Source organism: Siphateles boraxobius, unplaced genomic scaffold (assembly GCF_051911475.1).
Source record: "Siphateles boraxobius isolate OS27281-9 unplaced genomic scaffold, OSU_SipBor_1 12, whole genome shotgun sequence".
NCBI classification, from domain to species: domain Eukaryota; kingdom Metazoa; phylum Chordata; class Actinopteri; order Cypriniformes; family Leuciscidae; genus Siphateles; species Siphateles boraxobius.
In genome coordinates, this window is record NW_027508722.1 from 4,261,177 (window position 1) to 4,288,478 (window position 27,302).

General features: G+C 36.1%; 1 protein-coding gene across 2 annotated transcripts in view; it reads left to right on the top strand.

Annotated features, from left to right (window-relative positions):
- Positions 1-5,863: 5,863 nt before the first annotated feature.
- Positions 5,864-27,302, top strand: part of LOC143715101 (BAR/IMD domain-containing adapter protein 2) — a 40,345-nt gene continuing 18,906 nt past the window's right edge. The window contains exons 1-7 of one of the 2 annotated variants that reach the window (XM_077206764.1): positions 5,864-6,323; positions 13,498-13,606; positions 14,610-14,685; positions 14,774-14,860; positions 17,345-17,406; positions 24,180-24,251; positions 24,544-24,681. In XM_077206764.1, the coding sequence (XP_077062879.1) occupies positions 13,559-13,606; positions 14,610-14,685; positions 14,774-14,860; positions 17,345-17,406; positions 24,180-24,251; positions 24,544-24,681 (483 nt within the window). In that variant the 5' untranslated portion in view covers positions 5,864-6,323; positions 13,498-13,558. Of the gene's footprint in view, positions 6,324-13,497; positions 13,607-14,609; positions 14,686-14,773; positions 14,861-15,651; positions 15,717-17,344; positions 17,407-24,179; positions 24,252-24,543; positions 24,682-27,302 lie in introns of those variants that run through there. The other variant, XM_077206775.1, reaches the window with a different exon arrangement.

Genomic DNA, 27,302 nt, shown 5'->3' on the forward strand with positions numbered 1-27,302 from the left:
GTATGTTAATATTGTCACATGATAACTTACATTTACCATTGTGGCGGCTCAAACAGTGACTTTTAAAATAATGATTTAGTGATATTTCACCATGAGTTCATAATTTTGCATGTTATTTGTTTATTTGTAAAGATATTTTTCAACATAGAAATAAAGTCTTTGTCTATCTATCTATATAGTCTTTAAATTAAGTGTGCAACTAACAATTAGTTGGACAGATAATTCAAATACTACAAAACGACTGTAGTAATGCACTAAAATGTAGTAGTACATAAGACTATATACTTTGTGTTCTCCTAGCTTATTAAACTACAGAAAACTAGTCAGCTTTGCTGCGAAAGTGTTACTATTACAACTGAATGGTGAAGGACTGATGGCAAATTTGACATCTTTCTCTCGTCTGATCAGCGTAATCAATGTTTCAATATTGTTTTCCTCCTTTTGGAAAGTCATAAAAATGCTATTTTTTCTTTTTTATTGAAGCAAATGGGAACACAAAATAAATATTTGTTGTATTTTGTTCACCACTTCAGAAGTTGTAATCAATTCTGATGACTTCTGCTTCTGAGAACCCCAGAAATGTCAAAACTAAAGAGTCCAGTACCTTTTGTTTCATTGCGGTCACATGACTCTCCTTTCACATTTACCTTTGTGGCTCAAACAGTGGCATGCAGATGGAGAGTCATGCACAGAAAAATATTTATCAGAAAATCATGATTCTTCTGCACTTTAACATACATGAATACAATTAATGCCCATGTATTTAGAAGCAACATTCAGATTATGGAATAAAAATGTAGGTTACATACCGTGTTCATTTCTTAGTGACCTTTCTTACACTTTGCCCCCGTGACTCAAACCTGATGGGAAGAGTCATGCACAACAAAGAACAGAGAAGATCAATATTAGAGTTTTTTGTTTGTTTGTTTGTTTTTTAAAGTAGAATTAATTTCAACACAAGTTAGTGTTTAGTTTATGTATTTAGATATTTACCTTCTTAGGAAGACAGATACCGTGTTCCTATAACGTCCTCCTTCTTCCCTGAACTTGAACTTTGTTACAGTTACATTTGATCACTTACATTCACACTTATCACTGACCTGCACGGCATGGATTCAATAACAACAATAGCAAAAGTCAAAGTTTTGCTTCAGTTAAAGGTGCTCTAAGCGATGTCGGGTGACGTCACTTCTTTTTGACGTTCGAAGTATTGTCAAACAAAACGAAGACCAGAGCCCGTCTAGACATTCTCTGCGAAGACCTAGCTTCGCGTTTCACAGTGAGCATAAACAACGGCTCCGTCGTAATTTAGTCAAAGTTGTCATTAGCCTATAAATGAACATTCAAATTCATTACAAACAGTGGGTGATAACCAAGCGTGCCGGACAAGCCCTGAAAAAGTGAAGCCAAAACGTCTCGATCGCCCCCCGGTGACCGGTCCTAGTATAGCTCATAAACCCCGCCTCCCCATGTTATTCAATGTGACGTGAGATCAACTAAACAATTAAATTACACTTCACATATCTTTTTTCCAAAGATAGTTTCTGTCATTTACTGTAGTTTTCATCACTCTGATGTAATTTCAAGTGTTTGTTTTTAAATAAGTTTGTTTTTAGTTAATTATTTGATGCTATAAAAACGGCGCAGTGGCGTACATGATTGACAGCTGTGATTGACAGGTTCTCTGAGCAAAGTAGTCACTGAAGCAACAACGGACTTTTTTTCGGGATTTTTGGAGGACAGAGGAGATTGGAGCTTTAAATTTAATATCTACATTTCTATAATTAATTATTTCACACCGACATAATGGTTTGTTCTGCAGCAGAAGCGCGTGCTTACGATTGATTCAGCGAGAGTGAGGGCGGGACCAGAGCGGGACGCGATTTTTTTTTGTTGCAGTGTGGTAGGGGAAGAATCATTAATATTCATTGGGGAACTCATCCGCAATTGGTTCGCTGTCACACGTCACTCAGATTGACATGGCAGGTCAAGACGGTGTCCCCGCAAAGATACAGAAGTTCGCGAAGTTTGTGAGCGGTCTCCGCACAAATCTCCCGGATTTGGATAACCAAATGTTGACAGGTATGCCTTTACCTTCCTGAAAGTGTCTGTTGTCAAGAAGGAGACGATGTCTGTTTTCTCTATCACATCTCATTAGAGATGTGTCACGGCGAGCCAATCAGGGATGAGTTCCCCAATGAATATTAATGAGTCTTCCCCTACCACCCTGCAAAAAAAAAAATCGCGAGCGGGAAGTTGATTTCGCGGCTTTACTTCCTGCTCACTCCTGCGCATGTCTGGTCCCGAAATCGCAACTGCGCAGATATGTCAGCGCCATATCGGGACAATGGCGGCTTCACTTCTCGCCAATGGAAGAGAGCGAAGGGGCGTCGTCCATCTTTTTTTTCAGTCTATGGTGAAAACAATCATTCACACAAACTGTCGCCCTACTGTGAGTTTGCTTGATCATTTACAATAGAGATCGATCGCTAGCTGCTAGTGTATTCACCAAAGTTAGTGCCTACTGCATAGTTCTGGCTAATTATATCCTTGTCCACCAAAGCGTTTTTTCACACGGCTTGCGTATTTTTAGAACGCCATGAGCGTAACGAGGCGCTGAGCGTTCGCCGATTTTTACAGGTTGCCGAGATTTGAAGATTAGGGACTTCAAGCAACAACAGCCTCTGGTAGAACGGCAATTGCATTATGGCGTTCTATTGCGCATGCGCGACTTTAACTGCTACTTCACGACGTTCTACTGTAACCGTCTACTACGGGAGAACAGCTGATTTGCCGTAGTCGCTACTACGTGGAAGATTAAGAAAGTTAATGTTAGGTTTTATGGTGTGTGGGATTGTAATTGTTTATGTATATCATTAAATGCCCATAGCAACCATCTCCTCCTTTTTAAAATCACTTTCTTTATTTGTATTTTGTCAAATAATTAAATTATCCCCTACGCCATACTCTTCACTGTTGCTTAGTGATTTTTGCGTTCGGCAGTTAACCGTTTACTTCCGGCTGCCGTTGCCGTTCCATCAACTGTTGCTTAAAGTTCAATGGGTAAAAGGCAGCGCTCATCATTGTCACTTTATACCCAGCCTACCAATCACAGTGGAGGAGGGGCGGGACAAATACCACACTGACCAACTGTCACAACATTCTTTCTGTACAGCGACGTCAACCAGCAGAACTAACCGAACAAAATGGATGAAAAATAATTTTTTAGTATGAAACAAATTATCTGCGAAATCAGTTACAAGTAAACTGTGCTGCGGATATTCTGTATCATAGCGGATAGTGAGGAAAATATGCTGTATATGTGACAAAAAAAATGTTGGCCTAGAAAACGTGTGACATCGCTTAGAGCCCCTTTAAGCATCATATGATCATAATTCCTTATATTTAAATAAAAACATTTCTTCAGAACTCCATCTCCATCGTCAGAGTTTTTTGATCATAAACGCATGTCATCTGATCACTTTAACACACTTCTTCTTTTTTTACACACTTCTTGCATCACAGCATAGGTAAAACAGTCAGCATCTACGGTTTCTGTCATAGCTATTTCAAGTCAACTTCCAACTTGGCCAACTTCCAAGCTAATCGAATTAAAAAAAATTTGTCTGAAAGTTTGTTTCCAAACGCAAGAGGGTAACAGAGAATTTATTTTCTGTCACCTCCAAAAAACGTTTTTTTTTAAATACTAATTTTAAATACTATTAACACCATTTCAACAAAAACAACAACATTAACAAAACAAGTAGCTATAACATAAAGATATAGCAACATACAGCCATCATCAGGATCCAGACAAATGTTGTGTCTGGCAACTGATAAATATGTAGGCTATTTAATATTATTAAGATATTTATAAATAATTAAGGTAATATTTAGGGATCTATAAGCATTTTGGAGGTCACTGAATTTTCTTTTACAAAAAAAACCCTCAGGAGGTACGGTAAGTGTATCTTGGTTTTAAAATGAAATATATGCATTTGTTACATGTAAAGCTATTGAACCATTTACACTGATGTCAAACCATAGGATCTATACAAAGTTGTATGAGAAAAGTAGACATATTTATTATCCTGTGTCTAGTGGCCCTCTAGTGGACAAGTATTACAGCTTTCTTTATTCACACTGATATAAATGGCTGATCATACACGTAACCTGCCAGCATCATACATTTATGATATTTTTAATGTTTCCTCAAATTGTTGTGTTATTCATTTGCAATTTTTTTGTGAAGTCTGGACATTCTATTAACAAGAAATAAGCCAATAAGTCATTATGGGCCACATCATCTGAGATACCAAAATATCCATCTGGTCAACGATTAAATAAACGTCATTTGACGACTTTTTGTAGGAGTAGCCTCTCAAAATGGTCCATACCAAAATTTTTGAAAACAAGACAAACAGGCTAGGATGGTTTTAAATAAGAAGGGTTAAGATGGATGGATGGATGGATGGATGGATGGATGGATGGATGGATGGATAGATGGATAGATCACAACTAACAGTAGTAAGGTGAATAATTGTATATTGCATGTACTGCAAGTATAGAGTAGTATTGTTGTACTGAATATAGTATTGAATGTCTGTATATTCAGCACTTGCATACTGTAAAAAAATACAGAAACCCAACTGCAAAAGCCAAAAATTACAGTTAAAAGAAATACCTACATGAAAAGCATGTTATTGTACACTCAAAATAATTGTGCAACTGCAAAATCAAGGTCAACAAGAGATTCATTCTGTCTCACCGTCACGTCTTCATGTTGGTCCAGCCAGAGGACTCTGTCCACATCACAGGCAATGTCATCAAAAAACCCTCCAGCCTTGACAACACTGTCCACACCTTGCTCTTTCTCGTCTTCATCCTATTCCTCTTACTCATACTCTTCGTCCTCTTCTCAGATTGTTTCATCTATAGTTGGTATCATCATTCAGTGCATCCGTGTACTCTGAGCTGGCCAAGTTATGTTGTACAGTGGGTTTGATCACATCATTAGAAATAAGTGTGAACAATTTTGAGTCGTTGTGTGTAAACGATGACTTGAACTTTTGCCTGCCTGTGTTTAGCGTTTTGAAACAAGTGCATCACAGAGCGAAATGTGTTTTATTGAGTGAGAATGTGTTTAGAGTTTAGCAAAAAGAGTGCCTGAGTTTTGCAAATGGTGTTTAACTGCATGCCTAAGCTTGTTTAAGGCCTTACAGAAAGAGTGATTTATTCGACAGATTGGTTAAGGCTATTGAGAATTTGGTTCAGAGAATGGGATTTAGTGTTTTAGCAATTTAGAAAAACGGTAATAGCCTATGCATAACAATCAGTCATTCACAATGCAGTTTATTAGCGGCTGACCAAACAGCAATGGTGTCGGCAGATCCGGGCCACATCTGGTACATGTGTAGTCCACTCATACCAGATATGGGCCGGATCTGGGCCAACACTATGTTGCCATCTGGGGAATAACTTGTGACAATTTTTTTTTATATATCGTTCCCTCAGAATGACCTGTTGTCTGTGTATAGTTAAGATATTGCCTTGATCAAATAGTCAAAATAGGCTGTCAGACTATTTAATTGGTTTATTGGCTTAGCAACGCTTTGATAAACCAAAATTCTGTTGATAAGTTTAAAGTACGCTGAATGCTAATTACATTTAGGCTAAGAATTATGAGGTTTCTTTGAAACCTTCTTGAAGCCTACGTTCTGCCCCATGTAGGCCTAATATTAACCAAATTTAACCTGTTTTTTGCACATTCCACTTTTAATATTTTATTCATGGAATTAAAATTGTTCGTGGACAGCAAGGGTTAGGTTATGAATGAGAGTGGGATTTCTCTCTCTCTGTGTGTGTGTGTGTGTGTGTGTGTGTGTGTGTTGGTCCTGTAATGAGCAGAGTCTCTATTCACAGCTCAGTCCCGTTACCTCATTGACATTCAGTCTCAGTGAGAGAGACAGACAGAGAGTAAGAAGACAGACATTGTCCGGGACAGAGACAGCGACGAACGAGCCGCTCGAGATCTACATACCGACAGCAAATGGACATTTTAGGCGGAATGAAGATTAAAGTTTGATGTGAGCATAAGTGCATGTGATCTGAAGAACAATGAGCACTGAATGTGTTCTGACCTGGATTCAGTGAGGAGTTTGGGAGAGACAGGGTGAGGGGTGAGGGGTGGACGAGGGATTTACTGGGTCAAACTAACTAAACTACCCCCACCACTGAAGGGAAAGTCATAGAAGGAAAAGTGCAGCGACCAAGAAGAAAAAAACACCAGACAAAGCGGTGAGGAAACGATGAACACTGAAAAGGTAGGAAGATTACTAACGTTATACGCTATGATACAAAACCTCTGAATAGCCACTAACTGTAGTTCTTTCAATGAATTAAACGAACAATCTGCTAAATGACTCTCAGTGCAACAAGTGCCATTTGAACAAATATTAAAAATGCGAATGTTTAGTCAACGTGATTAGCATTGTAAATGGCAACGAGCTGATAGTTGCATTGCTTTTTTTCTTTTATATTTGAATAATTTTTCTGGCCCTGTGAATTATTGCATCAAGAAGCGGCAATGCTCTACTAAAATGTCACTTTCATATCAGCTCATACATGTTTTCCTTACAGCCTTTCACTCTGTGTTAAATTAGCAGATTCTACTTGTCATTTTTACCTCATATATTTAATCTCAATATAATATCGCAATTACATCACTTTAATCACCAGCCCTATTAGGGAACAGGTGTCAACAATGAGAGAAGTAGGCTACTCATATGAAATATGTGAAAACATTAGACAACAATTTTTATGTAGGCTACATAAAAATGTTCGTTATGAAAATTAATGCTATATATTTATGATATTATAGAATGTGGCACGATACAGAAATATGCAGTGACACAATTATATCTTCAGTGAAGACTAAAGTTTGATTAAGTAGAAATTCAATCTGTTTTTGTGTGGTGTTAGTCCTAAAGATTAATTTTCCGAAATCTATGTGTGTTAGTTTTGAAGTTATCTGCTTATGTCCTCCTAAACACTGAGAAAATTAACTTTGAGCATATGAATTCACTTAAAATGTACAGTCTATCTCTTAAAGAAAAATGGATAGAAATACGGACGACTTATATTGCACTCAGGGATGCTTAGCCTACACATTATTTTGTCCATTCAAATGCAAGAATGTCCCTCCCCCAAAACCACTTGCTTTTAACTGAATTTCAAATAGCAAATCATGGTTCATGGCTGTAATGTAAACTAAAACTGATTGACTCTTAAAAAGGGATCTGCTCAAAAAGGGACGAGCCCTTTACTCTTTAGCAGTTTATCACTGGGGCAGTAGGCTACCCTCAAAGTGACATCTTTGTATCTTATTTACCCTAAAAGGTTCATAGTAATGCCTTACGGGTACATAGTACTACTCTAAAGTACTTTTTTGGGTAAATATACGGCACAAAGTTGTCCCTTTAAGAGTGTTGTACTAGCTGTTGTACCCCAATGGCCAGTACACACTGTACAATTTTGGGCTGTCCCAGACGAAAGATTGACCAATCGTAGTGATTTCTGTAGTCGTGGCTCGTAAACGATGGTCCTACATCATACAGTGAGAGAGGTTCAAAGACGGCTCAAAGATAGCCTGCGATCATTTTCTGACAGTGTCAGATCTTTAGCATGATCCTCTCACAGTGTGTTTGCTGCTACGACCCACGTCTACTGACTAGCCAATCAAAATGCAACAAGAAATGGCGTATTGATCAATGTGACATGGCGCTAAAACTTAAAACTTCTTACCTCAACCTCCATTTACAAGATTGGCATGCCAAGTGTGACTCTTTTCCCTAGACATGATCGCGTCCATATTCTCCTATTTCTTTCAGCACACATAAAAACCACAATTGCCAAAGGTTGATTCATCTTGCTCTATTTGTTCACCACTAGCACATGCTGATGACGATTTATTCTTCTATACTAACCTGCGTCGTAGCCTACGATAGTCATGATAAGTGTCATCATCGTACAGTCTACATACATGTCGTACCCAAGTTTATTAGATCCACGTTGTACAGTGTGATTTGTAATGATCTTATAGGATTGCTGAAATCACACAGTCTGTAGCTGGCATAAAAGTAAAACATGGATGCTGTGAATTGTGGGTGAATCACTGAACTATTAGTCAATTATATGCTCTCATTAGCTTTGTTTCCTTCCAGCTATTTTTATGGGAATTTTTGATGTAGTAAAAAAGAGACATGTTGGCTTCCCCGACTGCAGCAAACTCCCATTTTTATTACATCAGATATTTTGCGTAAATTTCCCAGGAAGTGACGATTTTGTTCTCTTGAACACATGGAATGGAAATGGTGCTATATTGGCAAATGTTTTATGTGATATTCCAATTTCGCGCAAAAGTTAAATTCGCAACTTTGGATGGAAACAGAGCTAGTGTGAATCAAAGAAAAACAAGAAAGAGAAGACGGGAAATGGAAGTGTCATATGATGAGAATGTTATTTTTTGTCTCACTTCATCATTTAGGTCAAATTCTTCCTCCTAATCTTTCTCTAATAACACGCATGAGAGCGCTGACCTGGTGTAAACACTGGCCTTCAGAGCTGAAGCTTTATATGATGGGTAATCCTGACTGGAATCTTTTATTCAGGATCTTTCCAGAAAGGGAAAGCGCAGTGTTTGTTCAGCAGCGTGACTCTTGCACTTGGACCTGGGAAGAATTGCTGTCCTCCAAGGCACTATGGCATGTCAGACTCAATTTCATGATCTTAAGACTTGCAATAACAGTGTATTAGGGTGGCTCTGGCCAGACTCAGACTATGAAATCTCTTGAGGTTCACTAACAGGGGTGGTCTTTATTTTGAAATTCACAAAATAAAAAATACTTACACGGTAACAGTTCCATGAAATGTCAAATAACCTAAAACATGCGTCATGTGGTGCCATCTAACATAGTTATTCAGGTAGACATATTATTACAACCGGACTACTTTTGTTTACGGACAGAAAATCATTTTTGGGGGCATGTTCTGTATATCAGAGATTAGATCTTCTTGCAGAAAAATGCAATTTGATTAATTTGATTAATAAAATAATGTTTTAATGAAAATGTGTGCCTTTAATGACTTTAAACCCCTTTACTGTAACCCCCTTTTTGAGCAAAAATGTGAAAATGCACTATCCAAACTTAAATGGATGTGATTCATGCTTTGGGATACAGACCTCAGGTTAGTCTCCCTTTCAAGAAGACACTCGGCAGATTATTGCAGACATACACTTCAAAAAATGAAAGTGTAAAAAGTTATAGAAGTTTAAGTTTACTGTAAAAAAAAAAGGTACTGTAATAAACATTTTTTATTTGATGGAAAATACATATTTCACTAAATCATTTTTACTCTGAAAATCAAAGACATACGTCTAATCAAGTTGTGTTCCAAATTTGAAGTTGATATCACAAAAATGTAGGTTTGTTTAGGCATAATACCACAAATAGCCACCGGGTTACCAGGCTTGTGCAAAATTCAGAATTTCAGAATTGGCCTCCATTCAATTCATGAATTGGAATTTGAATTGAATTGCCTCCGCCCCACAGGAAGTTGAATTTGAATTTGAATTGGAATGACAGGAAGTGGAATTAAATTCATGGCAATTCAAAGAAATTCCACACAGTCACACATAGGGTGACCACCATCAAACAAACCAAATGTGGGACGATTACTAAGTTTGTGTTGCACAATGTGGGACATGTTACCAACACTAAAACATAACCTCAAACTGTTATATAATGTCCATTTAACTTAATATAAACATTTGTATTCTGCATTTCAGCTGATAAAAATACTTTGTTATTTAGTCCCCTCCAGACAACACAATTACATCACAATGTAACATAACATGTCTTTATTTTACTTGCCATTTAAATTCAACATCACTGAGCAAGGCAGCATGTATCATGCAGATCACTATTTTTGAAACAGTTCAACAGTCCAACTAAAATCCAACAAAATAAATAATGAACAAATAAAATATAAAACAACATGAAATTAGTTTATTGACAGCCTTATATATTAAGAATATATTACACCAAACACTTTCATATTTTTAGAAAGGATGTGAATTAAAACAACTACAGCAGGCAATAAGTTGATAAATTCTGTTAAATTAAAATGTTAATTTACCGAATTATCCATTTGTTTTCTGACAGGGAACACATGAACGAATCACCGCTCAACATTTTGATTGACAACCTACTAGTGACCGTGTTTCCTACTTTCTTTTCAACCATTGGATATGATTTTAAAAACGCCTGTTTTTAAACGCCTGTTTTCTGACGAAGCGCTGTTAAATATAGTTGAAAAACTACGGTGCAAAAAGAATAAATAAAATGCTTTCTTAAAAAGGCAAAAGAACGCATGTACATTTTCTTAATATGATAATTAAAAACAAACAGACTGATAAAAATGCGGGACATTTTGTCAATATGTGACGTGGGGGACAAGGGGTGAAAATCTTTGCGGTACAACACAAAGCGTGACGGGTGCTCACCCTAGTCACACAACAGAAAGAATATGTTGAATCTCACATACATTCAGCGTTAGGAAGGTTACTTTGGAAATGTAATTGCTTACTGTTATAAGTTACCCATTATAAATGTGGTTTTGATTATTTTATTTGGATTACTTTATCAATGTAAATCAATTTCCTTTTAATTTGATTAGTAACTAATTAAATTACACATTTTACCTCAGTAATAGGCTACAACTAAATACAATTACATTCATTTTGTAATTCAATAACATAATTTCATTACAGTTAACTCACTCCTCAACCCTGCATACATTTTGTTCTAATTTGTATATATATATATATATATATATATATATATATATATATATATATATATATATATATATATATATATATATATATATATATATATATAAACAAATGTCCACCTAAAATTGTTTTTTTTGCTTCTAAAGATTTACTAAAGTAATTCTGGGAGTCATGTTCTATCATGTTCTGAGTCATGTTCTATCATGTTCCACAAAATTACAATTACAATAAATCAAACTTAATTATTTGTTCTGTGACTAGAGCTTTTAACATTCATTGCTGGGGGAAAATAGTTCCTGTTAATGTAATCTGTACAAGTAGTTCAAACTAATATCATTTACAGAATATGTACTGCAATCATATCTGACATATACTGTAAAGCTTCATTGTTAAACACTTCGCTTAAAATATCTATATGAATTTCTTAGAATTTGTTTTGAATTGCAATTCTGCTTCCTTTAATTCAAATTCGAATTGTAAGTCTAGATCCTGTTTTTGACATCAATTCAAATTCAATTCAAATTCAAGAATTGAATTGCAAATTAGGAGTCATTCTCAATTCAATTCTGAATTGTGCACAAGCCTGCGGGTTACACATCTATTCCATTGATTCTTTATGTGTTTTACTGTGACAAATTAATAATTTTCTTTCACAATATCACTTCTATCACAAAACAGTCGCCAAATATGGAACCTTGAATCAGGAGCGTGATTTTTTTTCCCAAACCACTTCAGTGGAAATCCCGCCCTGCAGCCGATTTAAAAGTTTTCATTGGTCATGTCAATCACTGTACTGATTGCCTACACCAAACACTGATCCCTAAACCTACCCGTCACTGTAACCTAAACCAATGAAATCGGCTGCAGGGCGGGATTTCCGCTGAAGTGGTTTGGGAAAAAAAATCACGCGAATCAGGACAGGAAAAAACAAAGACAATAAAAAAGAGAGCACCAAGCGCCCGGTAGTTGACAGTCAAAGGGTTAATATGTAGGCCCTAGTGATGGTTTTTAAAAACTTTATATTTTAAAAGATGTATATAAAGGACATCCTATTTTACCTGCAAACAAACAGTACACTTACATGAAGCCATATATAGCCTACAGAAAATCTCAACTGAACTAAACTATATTATCGCACAGCTCTTTGTATAAAGTTAAATACATAATTATGTCCAACTTTATCAGTATACATGCGTAGAGCGATACATGCTGCTATATATAGCAAATCTCAACGGATTGATTGCTTGTATCGTCTCAAAATGTAAACTATAATATTGCACAGCTCTAATCTGTTAAATACAACCATAAGAAGATATTAAGATATAACCAATAACTTCATGATTTTCTGTAAAGCTGCTTTGAAACATTCTGTATTGTGAAAAGTGCTATAAATAAAATTAGATTTGACTTGATAAAAGCAATATGGCCCTTTTATGCTTCTGCACGCATAGGCTAATGCATTTTTGCTTAAAGAACAAGTTCGTTTTTTTACACTTAGAGTCTGTTTTAAGATCGTTTCTGATGAAATAGAAAGGTTAAGATTGAAATTTGGACAAATGCTGCTGTCCCTGGGTTTCTGTGTTAGCACCCCCCCACATACACAATGGTTTCATAGGGGCACTGCAACAATCATTCATAAAACGCATTACACTTTAGTTTACAAAGACGTGAAACTCGTAGTTTTTGTCCTGTTTTTGTCAATGGAGTTGGACAAAAACTACGATAAAACCTGCTGGAAAGCATCTTTTGCAGCGATTTTTGTGTGAGCATCAGTGAATACCCCAGACCACTCGGTGAGTTTCACGTCTTTGTAAACTAAACTTTGTAAACACTTTGTAATGCGTTTTATGAATGATTGTTCCAGTGCCCCAATGAAACCATTGAGGAGGTGGGGGGGGGGTTGCTACCACAGAAACCGAAAATTCTTGGGACAGCAGCATTTGTCCAAATTTTCATCTTAACCGTTCTATTTCATCAGAAACGATCTTAAAACAGGGCTTTAAGTGTAAAATACCGAACTTGTCCTTTAAACATGACAGTCAGATTCCTGCATAAAAATTCCTTTCTTTTGATGGTTTGGTTTAAATATCTGGGACTTTTATATGGGTTGGGTCTTTTTGTGACATACTATAGGATGCAGTGATATTTTAGACAAATCTTTTCTTCCAAGATTGTGACACTGGTATCCTGTTTTTGAACGACAATATCTATGTGCACATCCATGCCAAAGCGGTTTGTCAAGACAGGTGTGGAGGATCTTGACCGAGTCCAAACTGGGCCAGTGACTGCGAGCCTGGACTAAACACACAATCATACAATGCCTGACCTCTATAATGCTCCTGTGATTGAATAGAAGCAAATCCCTTCAGCAATGTTCCAAAATCCAGAGCAAAGCATTCCTCAACTTCACAATAATTACAGTGTCTTAGAACATCTAAATATTCTAGTTACTACTAGAATTACTACTTACTACTAACTGCTTAGTTTTCCATTAGAATTTGTTATTGATGAATAGTTGTGGTTGAAATCATTATGATGTTGCCGTTTGATGAGCTCGTACCATCCCGAATTTAAAGCAGATCTCTTCAAATAAAAAAGCAAATGAATGATCTCACTTTCTTGCTCTCCTTCTCTCCTTGTAGCCAGTTGTGCTGTGATTTACGTGTAAAAGAAAGGTGGACTGAAGCTGAAGAGAGAAGCACAATGTCACGCTCAGACGAGGTCAACAAGATGACAGAAAATGTCTACAAGGTAAGACTAAAGGAGACAATGAAAAGACTATTGAAGACGATAAAGATATCTATACAAAATCTAGTGTTAAACACGTGCCAAGTTCATAGAAATTTAATCTTTTATTTGTTTTTTGTTTTATGTGTAAAAAAAACATATATATATATATATATAATGCCAAAGGTTCTCTCAAAATTATGAACAAACGTTCTTCCAGTTACATAAATAAAACGTTCACACAGTTATAGTCTTTAATAACATGATCAAAACATTAGCACATAAATGTTATTTAAACATCATTCATGGAACACTTTTTTTAGTTGTATATTAGTCTAAGGTTTTTTAAACATTACCACTTACTACTTTATTTCAGATGGTTCAGAGAACATGCAAAAATAGCATTCACATAATATTAGCCAAATAATACAATAGAGAAAACTTTATGAAAACAAGAAAAAACATTTTATTACTATTTATTTTATTATTATTGATGTTTTGAATGTTCTGAGAACATTTCTAAAATATTCTTAGAACATATTTTTTTTTAGCTGGGTAGACATGTTTACCTTTAAATGGCACAAAACATTAATTCTAAATGCATATTACAGTCTTTGTCTGTCTGTATGAATTGTATTTTTATATGAACATTTTAAATTAATAGCTTTGAACAAAACATTTTCTTCGAACAGATGGTTTTCCAATATCCCTCTTCATGTATTACTGTATCCTATTATGACACTGTACAACATTTTGTTCAATTAAATTAGTTGTAATTTAATCCCTTAAACATTGTTTTGTTGGTGTAACCTATTATATTTAGTTTGATTCAGTAATGTTAAATAATTTTCTTTTAAAAAAAATCTATTAATTTAGATGTTAGATGAAGCACATTTTTTAGGCGAGTGCAGCCAAATTGGGTATTTATCCGTTTCTTGCATCCTTCTGTTTCATTAATATAATTAATTACAGATCAAAATGTTTACAGTTGTGTCCTAATTTCAGTTATTGCTGATTCTATGTTCAGGGCATTCTGGACCAGTTTAACCCCAGTCTGAAGAATTTTGTCACGATGGGGAAACACTATGAAAAGGCTCTGACGGGTCAGACACTTAAATAGTTCACTTTTTTGTAGGTTGAAGTCCCTGAAATCCCTGACTCTCTGTCTCTGTCTCTCTGTCTGCTCTACAGGCGTCACAGTCGCAGCTAAAGGATACTTCGACGCTCTGGTCAAACTAGGAGAGCTGGCCAGTGACAGCCAGGGCTCAAAAGAACTGGGTAAGGAAATGCAAGAGCAGTATATTTACAGTACATTTACAATTAAAGTATTTCCACTTAATAATGTCAAGAGATTAGGCAGTGGATTTTCAGCTCACAGCATGTTTTGTGTGTGACTGGATGTCAAGAGTTTATGTTAGAATCTGAACTGTTATTTTATGTGTTTTTGAGAAAGATAAGTAACAGAGAGAGAGCGAGCTTTTAGTGACTGTTACGAGACGAAATAGTGCCCTTTTTAAGGATATAAGGGGCGATTTCGGACACAGCCCAAGTCTTCAGGATCACTAGAAACTTCCAGGCAGGTGCAGAGCAGAGTTTGTTATCAGAAACTGTTGTTTCAATAAAAGACCAAATAGTGTTGAAATATATTACGTTATAGGATTATTATATTATATGACCTAAATCTAATTTTATAATAACAAAGTCAGTTCTTCTTGCATCACTACATCATTAATAATTGCCTAAAAATACATAGAGTAATTGATTCTAAATTACGCCAGTCCCCATGATTTAGATCCAGGGTTATTTTAGTATCATCGAGATATTTTATACTTTTTATTAATATTTTGAATTAGATTTCATTTTAATATTTTAAAACATTTTAATTTCAGTTAGTTTTGATAATTTTGTTGTGTTTTTGTCAGTTTTAGTAGTTTTAGTTTTTCTCTAAATTCACCTGATGTCTGTATACTTTTTATTATATATTTTTATATTTTATTTTATTTCAAGTAACATTTTTTTATATATATATAGTTATAGTTTTTAGTTAACTTTATTAACCCTTTTTAGATCAGGGCTATTCAGATCTGTTTCTGGAGGGACATGTCCGGCAGAGTAAAGAACTGATTGTGAATATGTAAGTAAATATAACTACATTGTTTTAAGTTCACGGTACATCACAGTTTACAGGAAACGAAAGCGTGGAAACAAATGACAGCAGCGGAAGAAAATGAAGAGGCAAGCCTGTACAATAAAATGGAGATGAAGAAACTAAGAGAAAGCGAGAGAGGGGCAAGAGAGAGAGAAGGGGCTTTTGTTGAAAGATTAACAACACCACATGATCTCATTGTACTGCTGAACACAGCGGGGGTGGATGAGAGGGAGGGAGAAAGGCAGCGAAGGAGAGATGCCAAGTTTCGCACACACAGTTGCTCAGTAAGGGATAAAGAAGGCCAACATCCACACAACTCGGCCCACTGGAACTAACAACAAAACACGCCACAAATTTTCACCTTCAATGAAACTTAAGAATGGACAGACATTGCCACGAGTATCACATCCTCTAGGAAAAAAATGCTCTCTTCAATTCTGTTCTGACAAATATTTTCTTAAAAATAAAGGTTTCAAAAGGGGCGATGCCAAAGAATCTTTGAGTCAACAGTTCTTAAAAGAACCATTTTTTTAATTTGAAGAATATTTTAATAAGCTAAATAACGTCTTTCCACTGTGAAGAACCTTTTGTGGAATGGAAAAGTTCTGTAGATGTTAAAGGTTCTTCATGGAACCACTGATGCCAATAAAGAACTTTAATTTTTTTTATGATCCTATAGTTTATGGAATTTCAAGATCATTCCAACATATGAAGATGTTTTGACAGGTCAAGTCCAAGCTGGTCCAGTATAGCTGGAGAAAGCAGTCTGTTAGCTTTCCAAGAGCTTTCCCCTGCCATCTTTACTCAGTTCTGAAAAGAAAAATCATACATCTGCTATAGTATGATAAAATCTCTGTAAAAGATGTACATTTGAATGGCCGTCAAAGGAGAAACAGGCTTACCTGCATAATTGTGCATTTACAGCATCTGTTCACTGAATAGGTCTAAGTCAAGTCACATTTAATTAATATAGCGCTTTGTACAATACAGATTGTTTCAAATCAGCTTCACAGTAATTAACAATGAATTTAGCAACGTTTTTCAACTATGAAAACTATGTTTCAGATGTGAAACAGCCCTAAAAAGACAATAGTGTCATTATTCAGCTCAGTTTAGTTTAATGTTGATTACATTTAGTTAATTGATTGTTTCAAAGTTGCAAAGTTATGAAGTGAACTCAATTCAACTATCGTTCACCCAAACATGAACATTTTTTCATTATTTATTTACTCACCCATTGTTTTCCATAGTATGAAAAAAGAATATTATGGAAGTAAATGGGTACCAGAAACAGTTTGGTTGCCCACATTCTTCAAATTTCTTCTTTCAAGTTCCACAAAGCAATGAAACTCATACAGGTTTAGAACAACTTGAGGGTGAGTAAATGACAGATTTTATTTTTGGGTTAACTATCCCTTTAAAATCTAGCCTTAAAATGAGCAAATGTGACCTTAATGGAGTCAGGTTGATGTGAGTGAGATGAATATTAGATGTCATTATCAGGTTGTGTATGATAGTATGTTTGATAATACATTTGATATAAATCTCGTGCTTTTAGTTTTTCTGTGCACAAAGTCTTTGACACGTCTTCTCATTATTTCCGACTGTTTCAGGTGACACATTATTCCAGATGGCAGAGGTTCATCGTCAGATCCAGGTCCAACTAGAGGATGTGGTAAGTAGAAGCAAAACGTGGTGGAAACCATTCATTTAAATGACAATGGCTTTTTGGGGGTTTGAAAATAAAAAAAATGTATAAAATGGTTTCAAAGTTTTTGAAAACTATACTATTCTTTTTTTTGACCATGTAAACTACAAAAAATTTAATTTATGAAAAAACACTGATGCCATGCACATGCATGTTATGTGCTCAGTCTAGGCGCGTAGTGCTTTACAAAGTGATATTGCCAACTGCTGGCCTGGCAGCACAATACAGAGTTTTTAATCGTTTTCGTGGATCTGTGTGAATGGGGATTATTTTGACAAAGTTGTCGTCTGCACGCAAAAAAATGCGAAGGAAAAACGTTTCCATTTTTTGTACATCATTGTCATCTAAACGTACCCTTATTAATTGACAACGTAACAACGACATTGTATGCTTTTAATTTCTGGAGGGAGTTGGTCAGACGACTCATCTGAAAGATTGGTGAGATATCGTTAACTTGCACAGCCTCTTCTGTATAATCAGCACAAGACAGGTGTAATAAAGCATATTTTATTAACAAAAAGATCAACAAGAATAACTAACACAACTACTAAATAGGGCTGGGTATCGATTCAGATGTTCAAATTCGATTCGATTTCGATTCGCAATCTATCAATTCGATTCGATTTTTTATTTCGATTCTCGATTTGACTCTATTAATATAGATGTAATACAAATCCTATATAAAAAAAGAACAGAGAACATAAGTTTACAAGTGGTTAATTAATAAAAAGAAATTAAGAGCCACAAACCTGTATATTAAACTCTTTTTATTTTAGGTACACCTGGGTGCATTAAAACAGCACCCAACTCTATATTTCAATTGCATACAATGAATAGACAGGATTTTGATGCAAGATGCAAAATTGATGCTGAAAATTGGACAAGTCAGACCAGTCACATGCCTTGATCAAACAGGATCAGGTTATTTTATGTTTAAGATAGATAGATAAAAACAATTTTTTATTACATTTATCTCACCTAAATGTTTGTTTTTACAATGGGGTAATTTTGTTGTTAAGACTAAGGGCCCTATTTTAACGATCTGAAACGCAAGTGTCAAAGCGCAAAGCGCAAGTAACTTTGTGGGCGGATCTCTTCTCGGCGCTGTTGCTATTTTCCCAGCGGGATAAATGCCTCTTGCGCCTGGCGCAAATCTAAAAGGGGGTGGTCTGAAGTAGCTTCATTATTCATATGTGTGGTTTGGCCGTAACGGGAAACAAACCAATAAGAGCTTTATTTCACATTCCCTTTAAGAGCATGATGACCGAGGTGCGCTTGTTCCATGGCGCAATACTATTATAACGGCGCATTTACCAGGCGCGCTTCAGAATCGGTTCTCAGCCGAGGAGATCAATGTTCTCGTCAGGGCCGTAAAATAAAGAGAAGTGACATTGGGGATGGGACAAACCCACCCAAATTAGCTTCGGTTAAACATGCATATAATAATTTGGGTAAATGTGTAAGCTTTATGCCTATTTTCCCCATCGTCATGGACACTACAATGATTTCCCTCGTGTTTTTAAATTTTTCCTTATAATAATGTATCATTTGCAAAAAGTTAAATGCATCTGTGTAGATGAGAGAATCATCTACAGTGTATGCGCGTTGTTCACACTCTGTATTATGGCCAAGCATGTGTGCTTAAAATAGCATCTGAATGTACGCGCAACGCGCCACTGACTTTAGACTAGGTTTTTTCTGGTCAGTGGCGCAATTGTTTTATAGAACAGCAAAATAGCATGAGGAAAAGTTTGCGCCGGAACACGCCTCCTCTTTGCGCTGAACCGCCACGGGGACCGCAAGTGTATTTCTTAGTTAACCGACGTGTGTCTGTGGAGGGAAAATGTGTACAAAGTCAGTGTGCAAAGTCATTTGCGCCGGGTGCAAGATAGGGCCCTAAGAGTTTATGCAACACAGGGAAGCTTGATTTCAATCTTTGAATTAAATTGAAAAAAGTAGCACAAATAAATACAATATAATAAAGATACAAATAAAGAGACAGAAAAAAAGTTTTTGGGTAGGTCAGAAATACTACAGAAACTGAATAAAGTAATCCAATGTAAAATAACACTGGATAGTCTTTTAGTCCTGACTAAGTTAAATACATAGGCTATTAATCCTGATTTCTTACAATTAAAGCTATAGTAGCCTATGTTGTTTTGACAAAAAATAAAAAATGACAGACACGTATGGCTGCGTTCAAGGAACTAGTGCACAGATCCATTACTGTTTCATTAAACTGTCTGTCACACGCGTTTTATGCTTATTTAAGACATAACCGACTGTCTTTACGAGGTTACTCACCAAGTTTTGACATAATTTTGCGTGTCCGTTAAGCAATATAATCCTCGAAAAATAACTTTTGTTACTGGCGAGCTGTTTGTGAGGCGGATTTAGGCTTTAGCCTATGTGCACTCAGTGAAAAAACATCTCTAAGAGCGCGCGAGCACTGGATAGTTTAAAATCGCTTGCATGTTTAAAATGGTAAAAGTTAAAAAGACGTGAAAATGATAAACGTTAGTTATGCAATGCTGGCCCGATTGGCGCTTGCATTGTGCAGAAAGAGAAGACGCAGCACCGCTGTTTGTGAAATTGCGTCTCAGAGAAAGTTTTAAAATGACTGATTTGATTTTATAATCTGTGTGAATTAACTTTACTCATACAATCTACAAGTGAATAAATGTTTGCGTGAATTTCCCACATTATAAATGGGAGACCTGCGGGAATCAATACAATTGTGTGCAATACCCGCACCAAAATTCGAGCCCTGCATATGGAAAAATTCGATTCGTGGCCGTTGAGCATCGATTTTGAATCGACCACATTTTTAAAAACGATTAATCGAAGAATCGATTTTTTTTGCCCAGCCCTACTACTAAATGAATACCATGATTGATAAAGAAATAAAGTGCATAAGATGCATAAAATACAGGTGATTAAGTTAAATGAGGCTATGGAAGAGTGTTATTATCTTATGGAAAGATAAACTGTTGTTGATCTTCTCTGAAACTAATATGGTGAAGAACCTTATTATCCCAGCCGCAGCTGGAACCAGCTTCCAGAAGAGATCAGATGTGCTCCTACAGTAGTCACATTCAAATCCAGACTCAAAACACTTCTGTTTAGCTGTGCATTTACTGAATGAGCACTGTGCCACTGTTCGTCCGACTGTTTGCACTGTATTTATGTTTATTATGTTTATTATGTTTTAATTACTCTGATTTCATTTGATTATTTCTGTATTTTATCTTTTATTCTAAACTGTTTTTATTATTCTGATTTCTTTTGATTATTTTAATTTCTTCTATGTAAAGCACTTTGAATTACCATTGTGTATGAAATGTGCTATATAAATAAACTTGCCTTGCCTTGCCTATCCATCAAACAAATAAACTAAATATTATTTGTTGTTAACTATCATCAGCCATATTACCTCTAATGTAAGTTAGAAAATCATATACTGATAATATACAACAATGCCAAGTTCTCTGGAAAGAGGTTTGGTAAAGTGATATTTACGTTCCTCATGATTGAGTGAGCAGTTCGATGCCGGTGACGCAGTGGGAAAGGAGTCAGAATACGTTTAAACAGTCTTGAACACGAAGCTCTGTGGAAAGCTGATCTCCTGGAGCACCAAAGGGTCCTAAACTCTGGAAAATGGAGATGTGGCCCTGAAGTAGGTGCAGAAGGCCCTTAATCTGGAACACACAGAGGAACGTACCTTGAAGTGAAGGTTTGCTCTCCTGAGCTTAACCTTGTTGCAAATATCTTGTGGTCTTCTGCCTCTTTGGGCCAGAGACTTGGTCAATCTGCTTTGTCTCTCTGGCATGGAGACTTGGAATGTGCTGTAGTCGTTCTGAATGTGTTTGTTACTGTCTCTTTCCTCACAGACTGGAGGCTGAAAGGATACCTTTATCCCTTTCCAATGAAGAGAAGGCAATTTGGCACTTCTCTAATTTAAAGTCCCCCTGTGGTGAAAATCAAGCTTTTAATGTTGTTTATATGTCTATGTGGGCTGGAGTTTTTAATATGCCTTAAGACAAACCATGTGCAAATTCATAAGTCAACACCATTGCTGAGTATTTTCTCCTTAAAACTGCAGTGAAACAAAGACAGTCTCAAAATCGCAGCTTGAAATTGCTGGTGTTTCTGACGTCACAAACTACCTTGTAACCAATCAAATCAACGTGTGATTGTCAACGAGTGAATCTCTGATCTCTGAACGAGTGAATCTCTGGTGTAAGTGAGTGGAAACGGGGCTAATTTGCATATTCATAAAACCACGTATACTAAATGAGGCAAGGTTGTAGAGTTACATTCAAGCTATTTTAAGGCATGAAGAATTATTTTTTCAAAGAAAAACGTTTAAATATGTAATTTTGGTGATCAAAGATGAGTTTTATGGGATAAAATTATTGACTACAGAACTAGGAGTGTCTGTTGAAAGGATGCCTTTATCCCTTTCCAATGAAGAGATTGCAATTTGGCGCTTTGCCATTTTAGTGTGATTGGCTGCTGACACAGTGAAACACCTTTATTTTCCCTATGTAACTCATTTGCATAAAGCACACGGTTAGAACCCTTTAAAGTTTCTTTTACCGATGCATTTCTCACTTTCCATAACCACCACCAGAATACTTCTGGCAATATTCTAAACATATAGAGTCCAAACAAGATGGGAAAAGATTGAACTGTCATGCATGCATTCATTTGTATATTAACAGCTGAATTTGTGTAAGATGTTGCATTACAAATAGCTTTCACCGAGAATAGTTTCTCTGAATAAGTATGAAATGGATGTGTGTAGTTTTCACCAGTTTTATTGTTCCCAAACATAGTTATGAATGGATTTGGGTGGATCATTGTGGCCTCCTTTTGTTGCAGCCACTGCTCTTGCTTCCAAAAAGTCCTAAAGACTTTTTATGGCGTTTGGCTTAAACCTTAGGGATTAGGGCAGAAACTGCCTGTGGACCAATGAGAAGTCTTGTCCTTCCCGTTCATAAGGTGTCTGTCAGTTGTGCTAGCATCCTTATCTAATGGTGTTGGACATTTGTTTATGTTAGTCCACCAAGATCCAATCAAAGTGTTGCAAACCTTTCTCCACTGTTGCAGTAAGAGAGGGGCCCGGTCATAAACTGGGCCCTGGAATGTGCTTGTCCACCACAGAAACAAAGGAAAAGTAGAGCAGTGGAATGGAAAAGTGAGTTCTGTATGAGAGAAGAGCAAAGTCTTTGCAGAAGGTTCAACCGCTTTTATGCATGTCTTTCAAAAGAAAAGTCTCACGCATCAGAAAAACATTTTTAATTACATTTTCTTGTTGTCGTGACTACATACTCCTAAAACGTTCTCCACGACCTACCAGTTGAGAAACACTGCCCTAAAGAAACTTTCAGTGAACAGTTCCTTAAAGAACCATGTTTTTCTTTGTGGGAAGAAACATAACTTTGTGGGAACATTTTAATAATTCCATAGATGCTAAAGGTTCTTCATGGAACCTTTAATAAGGAAACTTTAGTTTTAAGAGCGTGAGACAAAACATCAAAGTGTGAAAAGGAATGATAGTAGCCTAATACAAAACAAATTTGAGAAATAAAAGAAAATTTTAAAGTGCCAATAGGAACACATTTCTAAAACCTACTGTAGATGTCTCCATTTTAGTGCAATTTTTAGAGGCTTCAGTGAATAATCTTGGCAGCGGCTAAGTTCAAATCACCAAATGTAAATAGCAATAGATTCTATTTATACTATGTAAGAATAGCAGTATTTTCTATGCAATAAGTGTAAATAGTAGTTAGATGCCATTTATACTGCATAGTATATAGTGATATAGTAGCCTAGAAATCTAGACGCACCCTAGCGGCAGCAAATTTTATTTTGCAGCCAGTGTGTTCTAGCAACTCTCCGTTGGCTTTCGAGCTGGAAAAAACAAACTCTAGTCAGGCCAATCACATCGTGTATAGAGTCGGTGGGCAGGCTTAACATAATGATGGCAGCGATGTGACGGTTCCGCGTGAATTCCCTGCTACTTGAAAACAAAGATGACCGATGCTGCCGGCGAACAGTGGTCTTTCGAATCGGGGGTTTGGCCGCGACTCTGGAGGACTTGGAGTTAAGCTTTTCTTTGAGAAAAGAACAAAGAATGGCACTGAAGTCCGTCGCTCTGACTACCTCACCTTCTTCGTTGCTCTGATTGGTTGTAGAGCTATCCTATTGCGTGCAGAGGGAATTTGAAAGACAACCGTTTATCCCGCCCCTCGGATTGAGCCCTGCCAATGGTGTGTTCCCAGACCCAACATCTTGATGTGGGTCTAGCTTGTCAGGCTAGTGATATAGTATTAGTGGGTAAATATAACAGTATGCAATAATAACAGAGCGTAAAGGATTATATTTATTAAAATTATTAAATGGATTCCGCCTTATTTGGACAATAAAGCCCGTCCTACACGTACCCCTACCCCTAACCTAACCACTTCATTATTAAACACGTTAGACACTTTATTTCCCCTTTTCTAATATTTTCTTCATTTTTATTGAAAATAAATGCCTTTCCGATTTGATTTGTGATGGAAAAATTGAGTATTCCTCCATATTGCACGTTGCAGTTTCTCCCATTCATAAGTAATAGAAGTTAACCGTCTTTCTATATCCATAGTCTTTGTAGACACTCTGTTAATCTAAGACCAGTGTGCTTCCATAATCACTGTATTTGAATGAATGCTACATTTTGTGTCTGTCTGCAGCTGAAGCTGTTTCATTCAGAGCTGCTGTCTCAACTGGAGCAGAAACTGGAGTTAGACATCAAATATCTCACCGTGAGTGTAAATGACTATTGAACTAAACAACATACTAAAATGACTCAGAAAATCAACACAGGGTTTGTCAGACACACTTTATATTAGGTGTCTTTATCTAATACTGTATGTACTTACATAGAAAGAGTGAAGTAAAAAGTACATACTGTGTTCATGTTGTATTGCAAATGCTTTTGCTGCTTTTGATGTGGGATAGAAAATATTTATATGGAAATTAACTCTTCCTGAACTGTCACTGCTGTGCCTTCTCTGCAACCAGAAAAATAATATACTGTATGAAAACTTTTTCCAGTCAACACTGAAGAAGTACCAGAGTGAGAGGAAGTCAAAGGTGGAGTCCATTGAGCGCTGCCAATCACAGCTCAAGAAACTGCGGAGGAAGAGTCAAGCTAGTCGCCATCCCAACAAGTATGGAGACAGAGAGATGCAGGTACCTTGCATATAATTCACTGCTTTTACATGTATGGCACGACATATGACAATCGTGCAGTATGGATACTAATCAATAAGTAAGTAAGTAACTTGCAGTATACTTTAATCAGTATGCATTGAGCCCAAGCTAAAAATAATTGAACTGAAACCAACTCATTGTATGTTTATTAGCTGGACTGTGTTTGTTGGAGTAATGGTTGTAGCAAGAGTGTATTAATGAGTCAGAAACCAATAAGGACAAATTAGGTCCAATGAATGATGATGATGAAAGGTATCATTTATGATTTGCAATTTTCAAAAAAGGCCTCTAAGTCATCAATGTTATCAAAACTGCTGAAAAAGCTGATGCACACGATCTACTACATGCCTTCTGTCGTCTTGATTGATAGTTTATATGTTAAAAGCCTTTTAGTATTAAATGTAAAACCTCCACCTTCAGCTAATGGTTCACGTTTCTTTTTACTGTGAAATCTTTACTGATTTTTAAAAAGTAAATGTATGAATACCTTTTATATTGTTAGTAATATTTCAAGGTGAACACTTACTGGACTGAAGCAGCTTAGGTTTACTTGATTATATATATTTTTAGAAAAATCATGTTAAAATGTGAGCATCAAATATGATCCATCAGGCATCCATCTCTCAATCATCATTGTATTGCATTGAATTAGATGTTTAAAACTGCAGAGCTTTGATCCTAAAACTAAGCATTATCATCTTACTAAGACATATTATTGGGAGATATAGAGTGACAACTAATACTTTTTTGCATTTTATGTAAGTATTTGCTATACTATTCAAAAAAAGACCTCACTGATTTACATTTATTCACATTAGAACTACAAAAATGGTGGATGTGTGTGAGACCAACGATAAAATAGAGAACTCCTGAAAGTGGTTTTATTTATTCATAATCAATATCTAACCTGATTAAAAAATATTTATTTCATGTTATCAGTGTTACATCTGCAACAACATTGTGAACTTTAATAAGATACAGCACAATGGCAAAACAGATACATTTGGCTACTATTAAATGCATCATAAGTTAAAGTTCCCCTGTGATGAAAATCAAGCTTTTAATGTTGTTCATATGTTTATGTGGTGTTTTTAATATGCCATAAGACAAACCATGTGCAAAATCATAAGTCAACACCATTGCCGAGTATTTTCTCTTTAAAACTGCAGTGAACCAAAGACAGTCTCAAAAAAACGGTTTTAAATCGCTGGTGTTTCTGACGTCATAAACTACCTTGTAACCAATCAGATCAACTTGTGATCGTCAACGAGTGAATCTCTGAGCTGAGTGAGTGAGTGGAGACGGGGCTCATTTGCATATTCATAGAACCGTGTATACTAAATGTGGCAAGGGTGTTGAGTTACATTCAAGCTATTTTAAGGCATGATGAATTTTTTTTCAATGAAAAACTTTTAAATATGTAATTTTGGTGATCAAAGATGAGTTTTATGGGATAAAATGATTGACTACAGGGGGACATTAAATAACATTATCATAGTTCTCTGCATGAAAGACCCACAACTGTCCGATCAACGTGCTACTTTTCTCTCCAATACTGTGGGAAGAATTGTTTTAGTATAAATTGAATTAAATTAAATGTAGAGTGTGTATATGTAGGGATTATAACTGTGACAGAGTGATTGACCGTCCGGTTTATGGTGACAGACATAACTATGCGTACAGAGCGTAATTATGATGTGGTAGGTTGTCCCAAAGTTTGCCTCTTGTGCTATACACCCAAAAGTATTTACTTTTTCTTCAGTAGGCCTACATACTTTTAGGGTGTAAGTTCCTGTTTTATGGTTTTCTTGTCACACGACAACAAAATGCATATTCCTACAACTTGTTTGTAACACCCTGATATTTGATTTGTCATGCAAAATGTTTTTTTTTTATATATATTTTTTTATATTAATAATATTTTAATTTCAACTTAATTTGATCCCACTTGGTCACAATCACCTTCCAGCAAAGCTCTTAAGACACATTCACTTCAGAGGGATTGGCACTGCAATAAATGAACAGTAAGTCACTTTTGATGAAAGCGCCTGCTAAAGAACTGAGTAATTGTGTTGCTTGCCAGTTCTTTGACTTGCTGTGTTCATTACTGAAGTCTTAGTGTAGAATGGCATGTACTGCCAGTGCAGTCATTTGTAGTTTGTGTGACTCATAATGACCAATTGAGCTCAGTGAGGGCCATTTGTGTCCTACATATTAAAGCTGATTTGTGAGTGGAAGACTTTTTATCCGTGTGTGAACAAATGTTTGTTTATTTGAGCATGTGTATCCTCCAGCACGTGTTTTTACAGGAGTGAGTCTATCTTTGTTTGTGTAGGCCAAGGCTATGCTATCAGAAGCATTACTCTCAGCGTGATTTTGGATCAGAAAGAAGAACAAGTCATTTAGTTTAAGATTAAGCAGATATCCGGAACAGCTGATTTGGGGCCAGAAAAAAAAAAAAAATGGGACAGAGAAAAAACAAAGGAACGAGAGAGGGGAAATGATGAAGTAAAACAGGACCACAGTTTGAAAGATGAGGAAAGGAAAGGAAAATTCAACCCCCAAACAGGGGTTAATGAAAGCTATTTTGATTTTAACAT